Raw genomic sequence first — 12732 nt, 5'->3', positions numbered from 1 at the left:
ACAGTATTTACAATGTGCAGAGGATGGTTCCATTAAATTATAGCAGGGTCTGCAAGGAATCTGCAAGGAATAATCTTGACAGACAAACATGTTTCAGGACTAGTATAGTATCCACAATTCTTGGATCAACAAGTGTCCTAACCTCTTAAGGGTAAGGACAGCAATGGAACTTAAGTGAAACTGCATCTAAAATTGTGTCCTATATCCTGCTGTCTAAATGCATATTACAAACCGTAGATATATGAGATCTCCTCCAACACATGTTGGTTTGAGTAAAGACAACCACAAAAAAGAAACATCTGGAGTTGATAAACCTTTATTTTAAATCAAAGAGCAGATTAAAAACATTAAGGCAGACGAGCAGCGAGCGTAGAGCTGCAAAATGCAATTGAACTATACAAGGCTTGATCTATTGAATAAAAAAATAGAAAATTATAAAGCTAGAGAAAACAGCAAAACACAACATGACAAAGAGCGTATGTGTGTGTGTTTGATTTATTGTGTGTGTGTGTGTGTGTACATGCAGGTGAGACGCGATTTCATCGCTGTTAGGTCGAGCGGACGGGTGCTTGCAGGACACATTTTCAGACATTTACTTGGTGTATTTACGATAAAGTGCTGTTATTATTGACCTTCTGCGAGTGAAGGGATTTCCAGCCTACAAATAAAACGATGAGTCGAGCAGCTAGACTCTCCGGTGGAGAGTTAGTAACAGTGAGCCAAAGTGCATGTGTCACAGTTTGATTATTTTCCCGTCATTTCACGTCAGGTGACACAGACCTGCGTCCGAATTGGTGCCGTGCATATTTACAGTAGGACAGTTAACAGATTTCCTATTTATCCTTTCCATGGGAGTTTGTGTTTGTGCACGATAAGGTAACAAGATGTTGATCAGGATTTGAATGCTTGATTCATTTTATGACTGATTAGATTGTTATCTATTGAGAATTAAAATGACAGAATTAACTTTCTCAACTTATTAGGAAGTGCTGTACTGTATATTGAAGCCTCTCTGTTCTGAACTGAACAAAAATGGAGGTGCAAAATCCTGGTGCTACAGAATGTGTGGAGAAGCAGGACTTGGAGGACGCAATAACTAGCTAAGCTATCCCTACCCTGAGCTGTCTAGAGCTGTGGATGCATGTACATATGTAGGACTGTTTATATTAAGTTGATGTGCAGTAGGACCACTGACCACCAGAGCCACCAGGGTTCAGCTTGTGTTTGTGCCACTTAAAACGGCTAAAAATAACTCCAAGGTATACTCCACATCAATCTGTCATCCCAGCTTCATGCCAGACATTCTCAATTTCACTGTTTTTTAAATTATTTTATGATACCATGCATTTAAAAAAAAAAAAAAATAAAAAAGTCCCATGTGGTCAATATCCATATCCATATACTGGTTTCATTCAGTGCTCCCTACCGTGTGTGTCTCAATGCTATTGTAAAGCAAGGCCACAAGAACAATGAGCACTAATCTTAGCCGATAAAGCTATTCTCTTTCAATATTATGTGCAACAGACCGTCTTCAAAGTCTAGAAAGTTGCTGCAGAACTGCCGATGTGTGCATAAAAGCAACCTGCCAAGATTAAACTTCTGTGTCTTCTGCGTCAGGTTTCTGAGCCTCCTGAGACTCCTTCATCAGGAGCAAACCTAATCACAATCTGTCCCAAGGTAACAAGATCTTCAGCTTATACTACGAGTTCATTATTGATGTTTAGAGCTGGGGTTTGTTCCATCTAGAGAGAGAAACAAGATGCTTTTCAAGCTCACTGGCTATAGTTTGAATTCTTCAGGCGTCTCATATAACTCTTTGCAAGAAAGCAAATCCATATTTCCCCCGTAAATGTTAAAGTATTCCTTTAAGTCGAGACTCATTCAAAGGGTTTCATCTTTGTCACATACACGATACCTGCTTCAACCTGCTTAACCTTCAGTTACAAACACCTCCATCCAGAGAAAGTTCAACTTTGGCCTGTTAATGTCTGTTCAAGATGGACACCTGTCAGCGCTATTCCTTTCATTCTCATTATACACTGCCTGGCCAAAATAAAAGTCGCCACCTGGATTTAACTGAGCAAATAGGTATGAGCCTCCCATTGGATAATTACTGCATGGGTGATTATCTTTCAGCTGGCAACAAGTTATTTAACCCCAACTGATGCAATGAGTAGCTTCTCAACCATGTCTAAAGACACATCCTGTGGTCGTGGAAAAGATGTTAGTCTGTTTGAGAAGGGTCAAATCATTGGCATGCATCAAGCAGAGAAAACATCTAAGGAGACTGTAGAAACTACTAAAACTGGGTTAAGAACTGTCCAACGCATTATTAAAAACTGGAAGGATAGTGGGGAACCAGCGCGTCAGCGTGGGGCCAGCGCTATGATCTGGGGTTGCTGCAGTTGGTCAGGTCTAGGTTCAGCAACATTATGTGCCCAAAGAATGAGGTGTCTGCTCAAGAAAAACCTTGATAAACCACACACTGGATGGAAAGAAAGTGTTGTTAACAGCTAACCGTAGCTGGATGACTTATAAATAAATGTATGTATCTGTGCACATTAAAAATGTTAAAAGTGTGCAAGTTGAGACTTGGCTGCTGATACTAGTGCCATGAAAGGGTATGCATCGCGTTCAAAAGCCATCATCAGATTTTCACCTTCTCGTGTGTAAATGCACCCATGGGAATTTATACAAGAGCGGTGATTCCAGGAGCTTCAAAGTAAAGACAATTTTAAAACATTTCAGAAACAAAAAGGAGACGGTGACTAAACATTTGATTTCCAGTTTTTTTGTTGTTGTTCGCATGTGTGCGTGGTGTAAGAAGCTACAACAGGCAGCGTGGCGTCAGTCCTGGAGAGCCCAACCTCCAGAAACCTCCTACACCTACACACCACAACACCGCCACACCTCACTGGTTAAACAGGCCTACAAACACACAGACCATTGCTAGATATTTTTTTGGCAAACACTGTTTCTTTGAATGTTTGCTCTTTAACAAAAAAAAAAAAAAAAAAAGCGAAGACATGAATAAAATGTATGTGTGCATGTTTTTGTTTCTCCCCTATTGCATCCCGGAGCCTCTTCTGTGTATTTGCGTTATTGTACAGTATTTGATCATGAGTCAGTCTTCTTTGCCCATGCCATGTCATCCGATCGTGGCTTCTGCCCCGTCACGTGTTCGATCAATCGCTCCATCCGTCTCCAAAAGCCCAGCTGGTCCAGTGGATAGTTGCACCAACCTGGGAAGTAAGAAAACAAGGGAGAGATCACAGGAGACGTTCTAAAGGAAAGTCAGAAACTACATGTGGCTTTGGCTAATTAGCAATAAACACGAGGTGCAGATGAGGATGATGGGAATGTGATTGGTCTATGATGGTTCTACTAGGTCACCAAAATCTACAGTGGCAATTAAAACCAGTAGTTTTTGATATATTTTAGAAAAATCACTCCATAGTCTTGGACCCCTTTGCTACTGTATTTAGATATTTTTTTGGTTCTGGCCCCACCCACTGCTGTACTACATCCACAATGCAAACCTCTGGCCCAGACTGTCCTGATTCTAACCATCCATCCCGAGCCTCCACACACACCCTGATCGTATCTTCTTGCCCTTAAATCCCTCACACATCTATTGTCTCCTTTCTTTCCCTCTTTTATTCCCATCTGCACACATTTGCTCATTTATCCTCATTTCTATCTGCATCTAACCTCCCGTCTCACTCTCATCATCATGTACATTTCACAGGGGGCGGAGGGATGTGAGGATTCTCCCCAGAGACTTCTGCAGCCTCCGCTAACACACAGAAACACACACACACACACGCGGTTTCTCAATTCTTGCGCCGTTTCCAAACTGTAACAGTAAAAGTATAAACGTGTTGGAGGTAAATACATTAATGCATGCATGGCTGCAGGCCAGAGTACATTTACATGTACACATGAATTCATGCATAACCATACTATACAGTCTCTGCAACACACACACACACACACACACACACACCTACGTCTGCGCCGAGCACATTAAACACACATGTACAAGCATCACTGCTGTGGAAGCAGCCAAGCAATCCCTTGACATTTGAGATGAAAATCCATTTTACCAAGACTCACACTTGCACACACACACACACGAATCCATGCGTCTGTATGTGGATAGACAAATGTAGTTTTACTTTTTAAAAGCTCACAGTCAAATTCAGTGATAAAAAAAGGGCAGACACACGCGGAGGCAAGAAGCAAACGGAAACATCCACATGGGCCGTGTGTGCTTAAGCTAGCCCCGCACACCATCACCCACGATGTGTTTGCATAGGGTGCATGCTATAGCTGCGGGGATGTGTGTGTCCCTCCGGTGACCCTCACTCGGCTGGAAGACAGTAAAGCAGCCAGAGGTTTTGTTTGATTTCACTCTTTCTCTCCCTCCGTCTCTCCCCTCTTCCTCCTTTTTTTTTTATTCCTCCAAATCCCTGCTTCCTACCCTCGCCCTCCCAATGTCTCTTCCCTCCCTCCCTCCCTCCCTCCGTCCCGCCACTCCCCCCTCTGCCTGTGAAGTCCTATTTGTTAGAACAGACAGCAGGTTAGCATTAAATATACATGGGGATTGTCAGCCGGTGGCGAACACAAAGGCAGCTAGGCGAGCCCCAGCGGAATCCAAGCCGGGCCCAGGCAGCCAAGCTGGGGGAGCAGGGGGCCGTCGCCGTCCCCTGTGGCAACCCCCCCCCCCACCCCTTTCCGACCGCCACCAACCCACCTCCCACCACACACACACACACACACACAGGTTAGAAACCGAGGAGGAGGTCAAAAAGACTAGTACACACACAGATGCTCGAATATGCAGATGCACACAAGTGCGCGCGCGTGCAGACACACGGTGTGCACAGTGTTTCGGTCTGCACCCCCCCCTCACCAACTCACTCTTGCACACACATCTGTCGTCCACAGGGGCGCAGGGTGACGTACAAGCTCATTCCCCCCTGTGTATCCTCCCTCTTTTCTCTCTCTCTCTTCCTCTCTCACCCAGATGCAGGCAGAATACTGAATGTGGCTCTATTACGGAGGCCTTGTGTCTCTTAAGACCCACACGCACGCAAACAGAACAGTTTCCTTTAGTTATTTATAAGCAGCAGACAGACAGACAGACAGGCACGGCCGCCATTTCATTTTGAATCTGCTGAGAACTGCAAGTAAAATTATTCCGGAGTCATCAGCTTCAATTATGGCGATCTAAAATGGCGACCGACGAACATGTGACTCAACACTGGAAAAGAGCAAGGCTGCGGTTTTTATTTCGGGACTGTCCTGCATTTGATTTCTTCTTTTTCTTTTATGTGTGCCATTTTATTTGGATATTTAAAGGAAAGCAACACTTTTCTGGCACACAACGATCAGGCATAACATTATGACCACCTTCCTAATGTTGTGGAGGTGTACCTTGTTGCCTCCAAAACAGTTGGGACTCATCAGAGAATGGACATGGGCCTTCTGAGGGTGTCCTGTGGTGTCTGGCAACAGAATGTTGTTAGTGGGGGCCTTTGAGGGGAGGGGCCTCAGTGGATCATCCCACAGATACTTGATCAGTTTGGGATATAGTGAATTTGGAGGCCAGGTCAAAACCATGTGCACTTCTTCATGTTTTTTGTGTGTATTCCTGTGTCAGGATGCATCCTGCTGGGGATGGCTGCTGCCATCAAGGAGTGTCATTGCTATGGGGTGGGGGTACCTGGTCTGATCTAGGTGGGTGCTACATGTCTAAGTAACATCCACATGAATGCCAGGTCCAGAAGTTTCCCAGCAGAACATGGGTTTGCGACAAGATGGTCAATGTTCTCTTGTCGGTGGTCATAATGTTGTGGCTGATCGGTGTATGTTTTACAAAATTCAAGTAAAGTCTGTTTCGCTCAGCGCCTCCTCATACCTGTAGTAATGCAGTAATACGTCTCGTGCGGCGAGACATGATGGATGCGGTGGTGTTTCCGTGGCAACACCAGATGCCAGTCCTGGAGCAGCGTGACCCAGCGCGGGAGGCCGAAGTAGGAGTGGCTCCACTTGTGAATCTGATTGGTCAGCGTCACGAAGACCGCCAGGGCAAAGACGTAGCAGTCCCAGGGGTAGGACGCCGCCAAGGCCTCTGCAAGGTGACAGGAGACGGACGGACGTTCACGCAGAGACAGGGAGCAGAGGGAAGAGAGTAGAGTTAACGGGATAACGGATCGAACTGTTTAGTGTAATGACGAGGGCCAGCAAGAAGGTGCAGTGCTCCCACAGAGAGGATGCCGGCAAGAGACGAGGAGAGATGAGGAGACAGAGAGGAGAGGATGAGGGATGAGGGGGGAAAGAAGAGGAGCTGGAAAGATGTGGGAGAGAGAAAGAGAGGAGACACATAAGGAGGATGATGCAGAAAGAGTTTGACATGTTTTATCCAAAAAAGACGGTCAGAAAGCCTTCCAAAAAAAATTAATAAATAAAAAATCACAGACTGCCAAATATCAGACAATCTAAGAGAAGAGGAGTCATCTGACATTCCCTGTTTTAATCACAGCGCTATCACTGCAGCACCACAGGCGTGAAGAGGAAAATTTAAGTCAATCAGTCAGGGGTGAGACACTTCTCCCCTCTAAGTCTGAGTGCCATCACACAAGAAAAGGTCCGTCTGTTCGTTATCGGGCAAATGAAAGTCCTACTGATGTTCAAACACAACTATGAATCATCACCCCTCACCTTTAAATATTTAAGCAACTCCTCCAATCCCACTCTAAAAAATTAAATAAATAAAATAAATAAGAAAGAAAGACCAGCACATCGTTCCAACAAAGGCGTCCCAGGACTGGACGGACTGTGCCGCTGTGTTTTCATGTCATATTCAGATGAAGGTGACGTCGGGCTTCAGAAGGAGGCTGTGGTTTACTGACTCACACTGTAACGCAACGTTACACAATAAGAGGTCATTTAAAGGTGGGATCCCACACGATGAGTGTAACGGTAATTTGTGCCTCAAGTACGAGTAGTGTTGTAGATCTGCTGTTAAACGGGAAATAAAATAAAAGATTCCTGAAAATATGAAATTTATATTCTCAATTTATGCTTCAAAACGTTAGTAATTCTTAAACAGCCTACGGGCCTTTTCAATACCTCAACCAAAGAGAGATACAAATCCCAGTTTGGGACCCTGTGTTAAATGATATTGATGTGTACTGATGATATTTTAGTCAGGTCAACTCAGATTTATTTATAAATCACATCTACACACAACAAAAGCTGACAGTCGGTACAATTAGAGTTTAAAAGAATTACAAAACCACAAAGAAGAAATCATAAATACTAATTTATAGTAATAAAAAAAGAAGCTCTCATCCCGAAATATGAGTTTTAAGGCAGGATTTAAAACTAGACAGTGTCTGAACCAGCCTGACAGGCAGAGGCAGAGTTTGGGGGCTGAAAGCCATGTGCTCAGTTCTCGATCCTGGGACAACCAGGAGCAAGCGGTGAGCAGACGTCAGTGACCTTAGTGGGACATGTGGTTGTAGGAGGTCAGAGAGCTACGAGTTCATTCTGTGACGTTCAGGCATATAGTTAAATGTGAAAATCCTGATATGCATTAGAAACCAGGGACAGGAGGCCAGCATGGAGGAAATGTGCTCAGGCTTGAATGATGCTGTTAAGGATTGTGTACCAACAGCATGGGAGAGAGAGAGAGAGAGAGAGAGAGACAGACAGACAGAGAGACAGAACGACAGAGAGAGAGACCTTTCCAAAAAAGGCAACAAAGACTTTATATACACCGATAAGGCATAACATTATGACCACCTTCCTAACATTGTGTAGGTCTCCCTTGTGCCTCCAAAACAGTTGTCTCATCACAGAATGGACATGGACCTTCTGAGGGTGTCCTGTGGTGTCTGGGCCTTTGAGGGGAGGGGCCTCTGTGGATCATCCCACAGATACTTGATCAGTTTGGGATTTAGTGAATCTGGAGGCCAGGTCAACACCTTGTGCTGTTCTTCATGTTTTTTTTTTTAGTTGTTCCTAAAGTGTTTTTGTGTGTGTGTCTTTGTCAGGCTGCATCCTGCTGGGGATGGCTGCTGCCACCAAGGAGTGTCACTGCTATGGGGTGGGGGTGTCTGTTCTGGTCTAGGTGGGTGCTACATGTCTAAGTAACATCCACATGAATGAATACCAGGTCCAGAAGTTTCCCAGCAGAACACTGAATTGTCACAAGATTGATGTTATTTACTTCTCCTGTCAGTGGTTTTAATGTTGTGGCTGATCAGTGTAAGAGCCTCCACTAGAAAAAAATGGCTGATATTTAACAACATTTACCATGTTCACTATCTCAGCTGAGCATGCACAGCGGAGGTCAATGGGAATGTGAACATATAGTATTAAATTAGATGTGATATTTATTTTGCACTGAGTTTGTCACTGATAGCTGGGAACGGTGGATCGTGTCAGCGTTGATTCGAGCTGACAGGTGACAAACACGTCAGCGCTCACACGCAGGAGCAGCTGTGTGCAGCATTTCTGGGAATAATTCATACACGGAAATGCGACTATTATTGTTGCCACCTCCTGCAGCGTTTGGATGTCGATGCAAGTGACCCGCACACGGTCGCTTAATGAAACGGACTCACAGTGCAAGTCTGGTGTGTGCTCTGCTGAATGCAGCCTGTCTGTCTGTCTGAGCTAACTCTTGTTATTCACCTGAGTCTTTCTGTCGGTTTGACTTACAGCTGTCCTCTCTCTTTCTTCCTCCATCCCTCGTTCCCTCTCTTTGGTTAAAACTGCAATCTCCTGACCCCGGTTCAAGAGCAGACATGACAGCTGGAGTTGTCACCTCACGCTTTTCAGCTTTCCCCCCGTCCACCTCCGTCTCCGTCTTTGTCTGGTGACCGCTCGACACCGCGAGGAGCTTGACATGACAGGTTTAGATGTCATCTTACCGCTACATGACCCTCTGCCACCCCCCGCCCCGCGCGCTCTCTCGCTTCCTCCCTCCGCCGAGCACTCTCACCCTCTGTCTCAAACTCTTAGCGGTGACCTCTTAAGGCGCAGACATGACAGGTGTAGATGTCACTGCATCTCTCCCTGCCTCTGTTTTGTGACCTCCTGACTCCCGGCGGTGTGCGACATGACAGGTGTGGATGTCACCTACAAGTGGACCTCACCGCTGCTCTCTCCCCTCTAATCTTTCCTCCCTCATCGCCCTCGTTCATTGATCCCTCCTGTGGAACAGCAGCTGACCTTTGAACATTTCCACTTATTCTCCTCCATTTATTTCTGTAGATTTGTCACATTCTTTCCACTTATAGAAGAATTTCTTGTAATATCATCACTCATTTCACATCCGTGGGAACAGATTTCCCATTTTAACTCTGGTTTCTCAGATTTCGCAGTTAATAGATTCAGAGGAACCAGGACTGTTTAGCTCATGTGCTTGAGTAGCTACTATACTGCTATAAAAATAGAGCTGATTATATTATAGCTTTAAGACAAAGCCTGCCTCCACCATGTAGTGACGCGCTGAGGTGCAGCTGCTGCAGCTGGTGCAGCTGGTGAGACACAAAACCAACAATTCTCTCACATTAAATTAAATAAAAAATGGGTAAAAGTGTGCAAATAGAAATAGCTGCAGGATCGACAAAAAGTTAAAAATAGAGACCAGTGCTCCGTCTGTGTCTGCACAGGAGGCGTTCAGGTACCGCGTAGAGTGTAGGTCACACATGATGTGGAAGTGCACGGAAGCCAATTCACAAAGACTGGTTTCCACCGTAACAGAGAGAAAAATAGACTCGAAGCCTAAAAATACACTTTGGGTTGTGCATAGTGTGCATGTAGCACATCTGCCATTCTGGCAGGGAAGACAACTACATAGATTAACACAGAAGCCTAATGCTCAAATATTCAAAAGCACGCCTGGAACGCTTTCTGTCTAGACATGGAATAATCTTTTTTTTATTTTTTTTAAGAGTTGGGCCATGAACAGAAATTCAGTTTTTCATAAGCATCATAAGCTCATAGAGGGCGGCACAGTCTGGTGGTTAGCGCTGATGCCTCAGAGCAAGAAGGTTCTAGGTTCAGCCCCACCAACCGACCAGGGCCTTTCTGTGTGGAGTTTGTATGTTCTCCCTGTGTCTGTGTGGGTTCTCTCCAGGTACTCCGGCTTCCTCATACCATCCAAAGACATGCTCATTAGGTTCATTGGTGATTCTAAAATTGGCCGTAGGTGTAAATGGTTGTCTGTGTCTCTGTGTTAGCCCTGAGATAGACTGGAGACCTGTCCAGGGTGTACCCCGCCTCTCGCCCAATCACATGTCTGGATACAGACATTACCGTATGGGCTAACACAAGAGAGTTATTGTGTTATTTACATAAAAGTCTAATCTGAATGAATGTTTCTGGTTCGGAATATATTATTTACTAAGTTCAGATGCAGACGGAAAGAAACTGTTTTTGTGGCGTGAGGTTTTGGTCCAGATGGAATGCAGCCGCCTGCCAGAGGGGAGCAACTCAAAAAGTTTGTGTCCAGGGTGAGAGGGGTCAACTGCAATCCTTCCTTCTCGCCTCAGTGTCCGGGAGGCGCACAGGTCCTTAAGAGAAGGCAGATTACAGCCAACCGCCCTCTCAGCAGAGAGAGTTTTTATACACTGTTAGGAAGATGAGGCGGTGGGTGCTTTCTGCATCTTTTCTATTATATTTTTAGTTTTTTTATAAAAAGGCTGACTCAGGGAACCTTGCACAAGCACTCCAATGTACCTGTATTTTCTTGTATCTGTGCAAATGGCAATTAAGTCTTCAATTCTATTAACAAGTAAAGTTTGTCATTAAACACCCGGCTCCATTTCCATGAGAGATGCTCAGTTCCAGATGCCTGTGAACAGCTTAACCTCACACCACCGCTGCCTGTGACCTCGCCTTTAACCTAACTATCTGATCTCAACTCCCCTCCTCTCCTTCCATTAGCGACCTTTCAGCGCAACTTGAAAGTGCAGACATGACAGGTGGAGGTGTCACCTCCCTGATAACAGGTTGCTCCGTTTCTCCTGCCGACCCTCCTCCTCCTCCAGTGCCTCCCATCCCGCCCGGCACTCGTAAGGTCACCGCCCCGCACTTTCCCACAGCTTCCCGTGACTTCCCATACTGCACTTTGGCACCTTGCAAAAACTAAGTTACTCCTTTAGACTGTTGGACGCTGCGTAGCTGACCTTCTGAAGTCCTTACGCTGATCAGGCATAACATTATGACCACTGACAGGAGAAGTAACATCTTGTGACAATTCAGTGTTCTGCTGGGAAACTTTTGGACCTGGCATTCGTGTGGATGTTACTTAGACATGTAGCACCCACCTAGACCAGACCAGGCACCCACACCCCATAGCAATGACACTCCTTAATGGACAGTCAGAAGGCCCATGTCCATTCAGAACTGCTTTGGAGGCACAAGGGAGACCTACACAACATTAGGAAGGTGGTCATAATGTTATACCTGTCTGGTATATATTCACATTATTAGTTTGTGGAAGGTAACTGCAGGCATGTAGACAATGGTAGCTACCTGGTGTGTAGGTGAGGAACTTGTAGGCCATGTGAGCCAGCGGTAGGATGGGGATCATACAGTTGTCCCCATTGGTTTCGATGAAGTCGTGGCGAGTGATGGCGGTTGGATCAATGTGGTGCTCCCGGAACGGCCGAATAAATGCCTGCAAAGAGAGACAGAGGCGGAAAGAGGGAGATTACAGACTGTAAAAGAATAAACTAGTCCTCTCTATGTATCCCTGAACCCTTTAAGCGTTGAAGAATGATGTCCCATAAGCAATCAAAGGTTTTCTTCACGGCTTTAAATGGAGAAGAGGACCTCTCAGTAACCAGTCATTAGTTTATGCGGTGTAAAGGCAGTCAGACTTTCAGGCTGGCCCTCCTTTTATATCTACTGAAATTTACCAAGCAACGGAAACACAATTGCAATAACAAACAAACAGAAGACAATCAATTACCTGGACTTCAATAAAACACAAAAACAGTACTACTTAATTTACATTCACTATAAATTGGAACACAAAACCCTTTTTTAAAGCATATGCAGATCAAATGCACACACACACACACACACACTCAGTAGTGCCAAACATCCAGCCCCGCCACAAAGCTCATATCCAGCATCCTAATAAACCACAGAACAGCAGTCAACTCACTCACACACATAAATGACCCACGGACGCCCCACATAAATTCAAAAATGTGAGCTTCAAAAACACACACCGTCTCGCAAACCCCACCTGCACTGTGCAGAGGCAGACACCTGTCTGTGAGAGCATGGGGGTCTCAAATGAAAGACCAAATCTGAATCTCAGAAGCACAAAAGAGGACAAAAAGAAACACACCCACGTGCGCACACAGGATAAAGGTAATTTAATTCCCTCTGTGGAAAAGGCACAAAAAGGGAAAGGTTTGCATGTATTCTCACGTAGCGTGCATGCGTCCGCGTTTGTGTGCGCGCGCGCGAAGCCACGGAAGCATCAGCGTGAAAACTCATTATTGTCGGGCTAGCCGTTCGAAATGAACACACGCGGCCGTGAGCGGACATTGTTGGTAGGCGCCACTGCAAACACTGAAACTATCTGTTGATATCTTCTAAATTATGTGCCCATCTCTGTTCTCTCTGCCTGCCTCTCCCCCAACCTCCTCCTCTCCTTTCACACCCCCTCCTCTCACTGCAGCCCCTCAGCTAGAT

The 12732-nt window shown here is 45.3% G+C and overlaps 1 protein-coding gene across 1 annotated transcript in view; it reads right to left on the bottom strand.

Annotated features, from left to right (window-relative positions):
* Window positions 1-300: 300 nt before the first annotated feature.
* The window catches only part of LOC311495756 (plasmanylethanolamine desaturase 1), a 36691-nt gene continuing 24259 nt past the window's right edge, over window positions 301-12732 (bottom strand). The window contains exons 4-6 of the mRNA XM_084555330.1: window positions 11557-11701; window positions 5924-6136; window positions 301-3242 (exon numbers count right to left, since the gene is read on the bottom strand). Coding sequence (XP_084411456.1) covers window positions 3118-3242; window positions 5924-6136; window positions 11557-11701 — 483 coding nt within the window. The 3' untranslated portion in view covers window positions 301-3117. The remainder of the gene's footprint in view (window positions 3243-5923; window positions 6137-11556; window positions 11702-12732) is intronic.

This window comes from Chelon labrosus (assembly GCF_963514085.1).
Source record: "Chelon labrosus genome assembly, chromosome: 11".
In the NCBI taxonomy this organism is placed as follows: Eukaryota; Metazoa; Chordata; class Actinopteri; order Mugiliformes; family Mugilidae; genus Chelon; species Chelon labrosus.
This window is presented reverse-complemented; position numbering and strand designations above follow the sequence as displayed.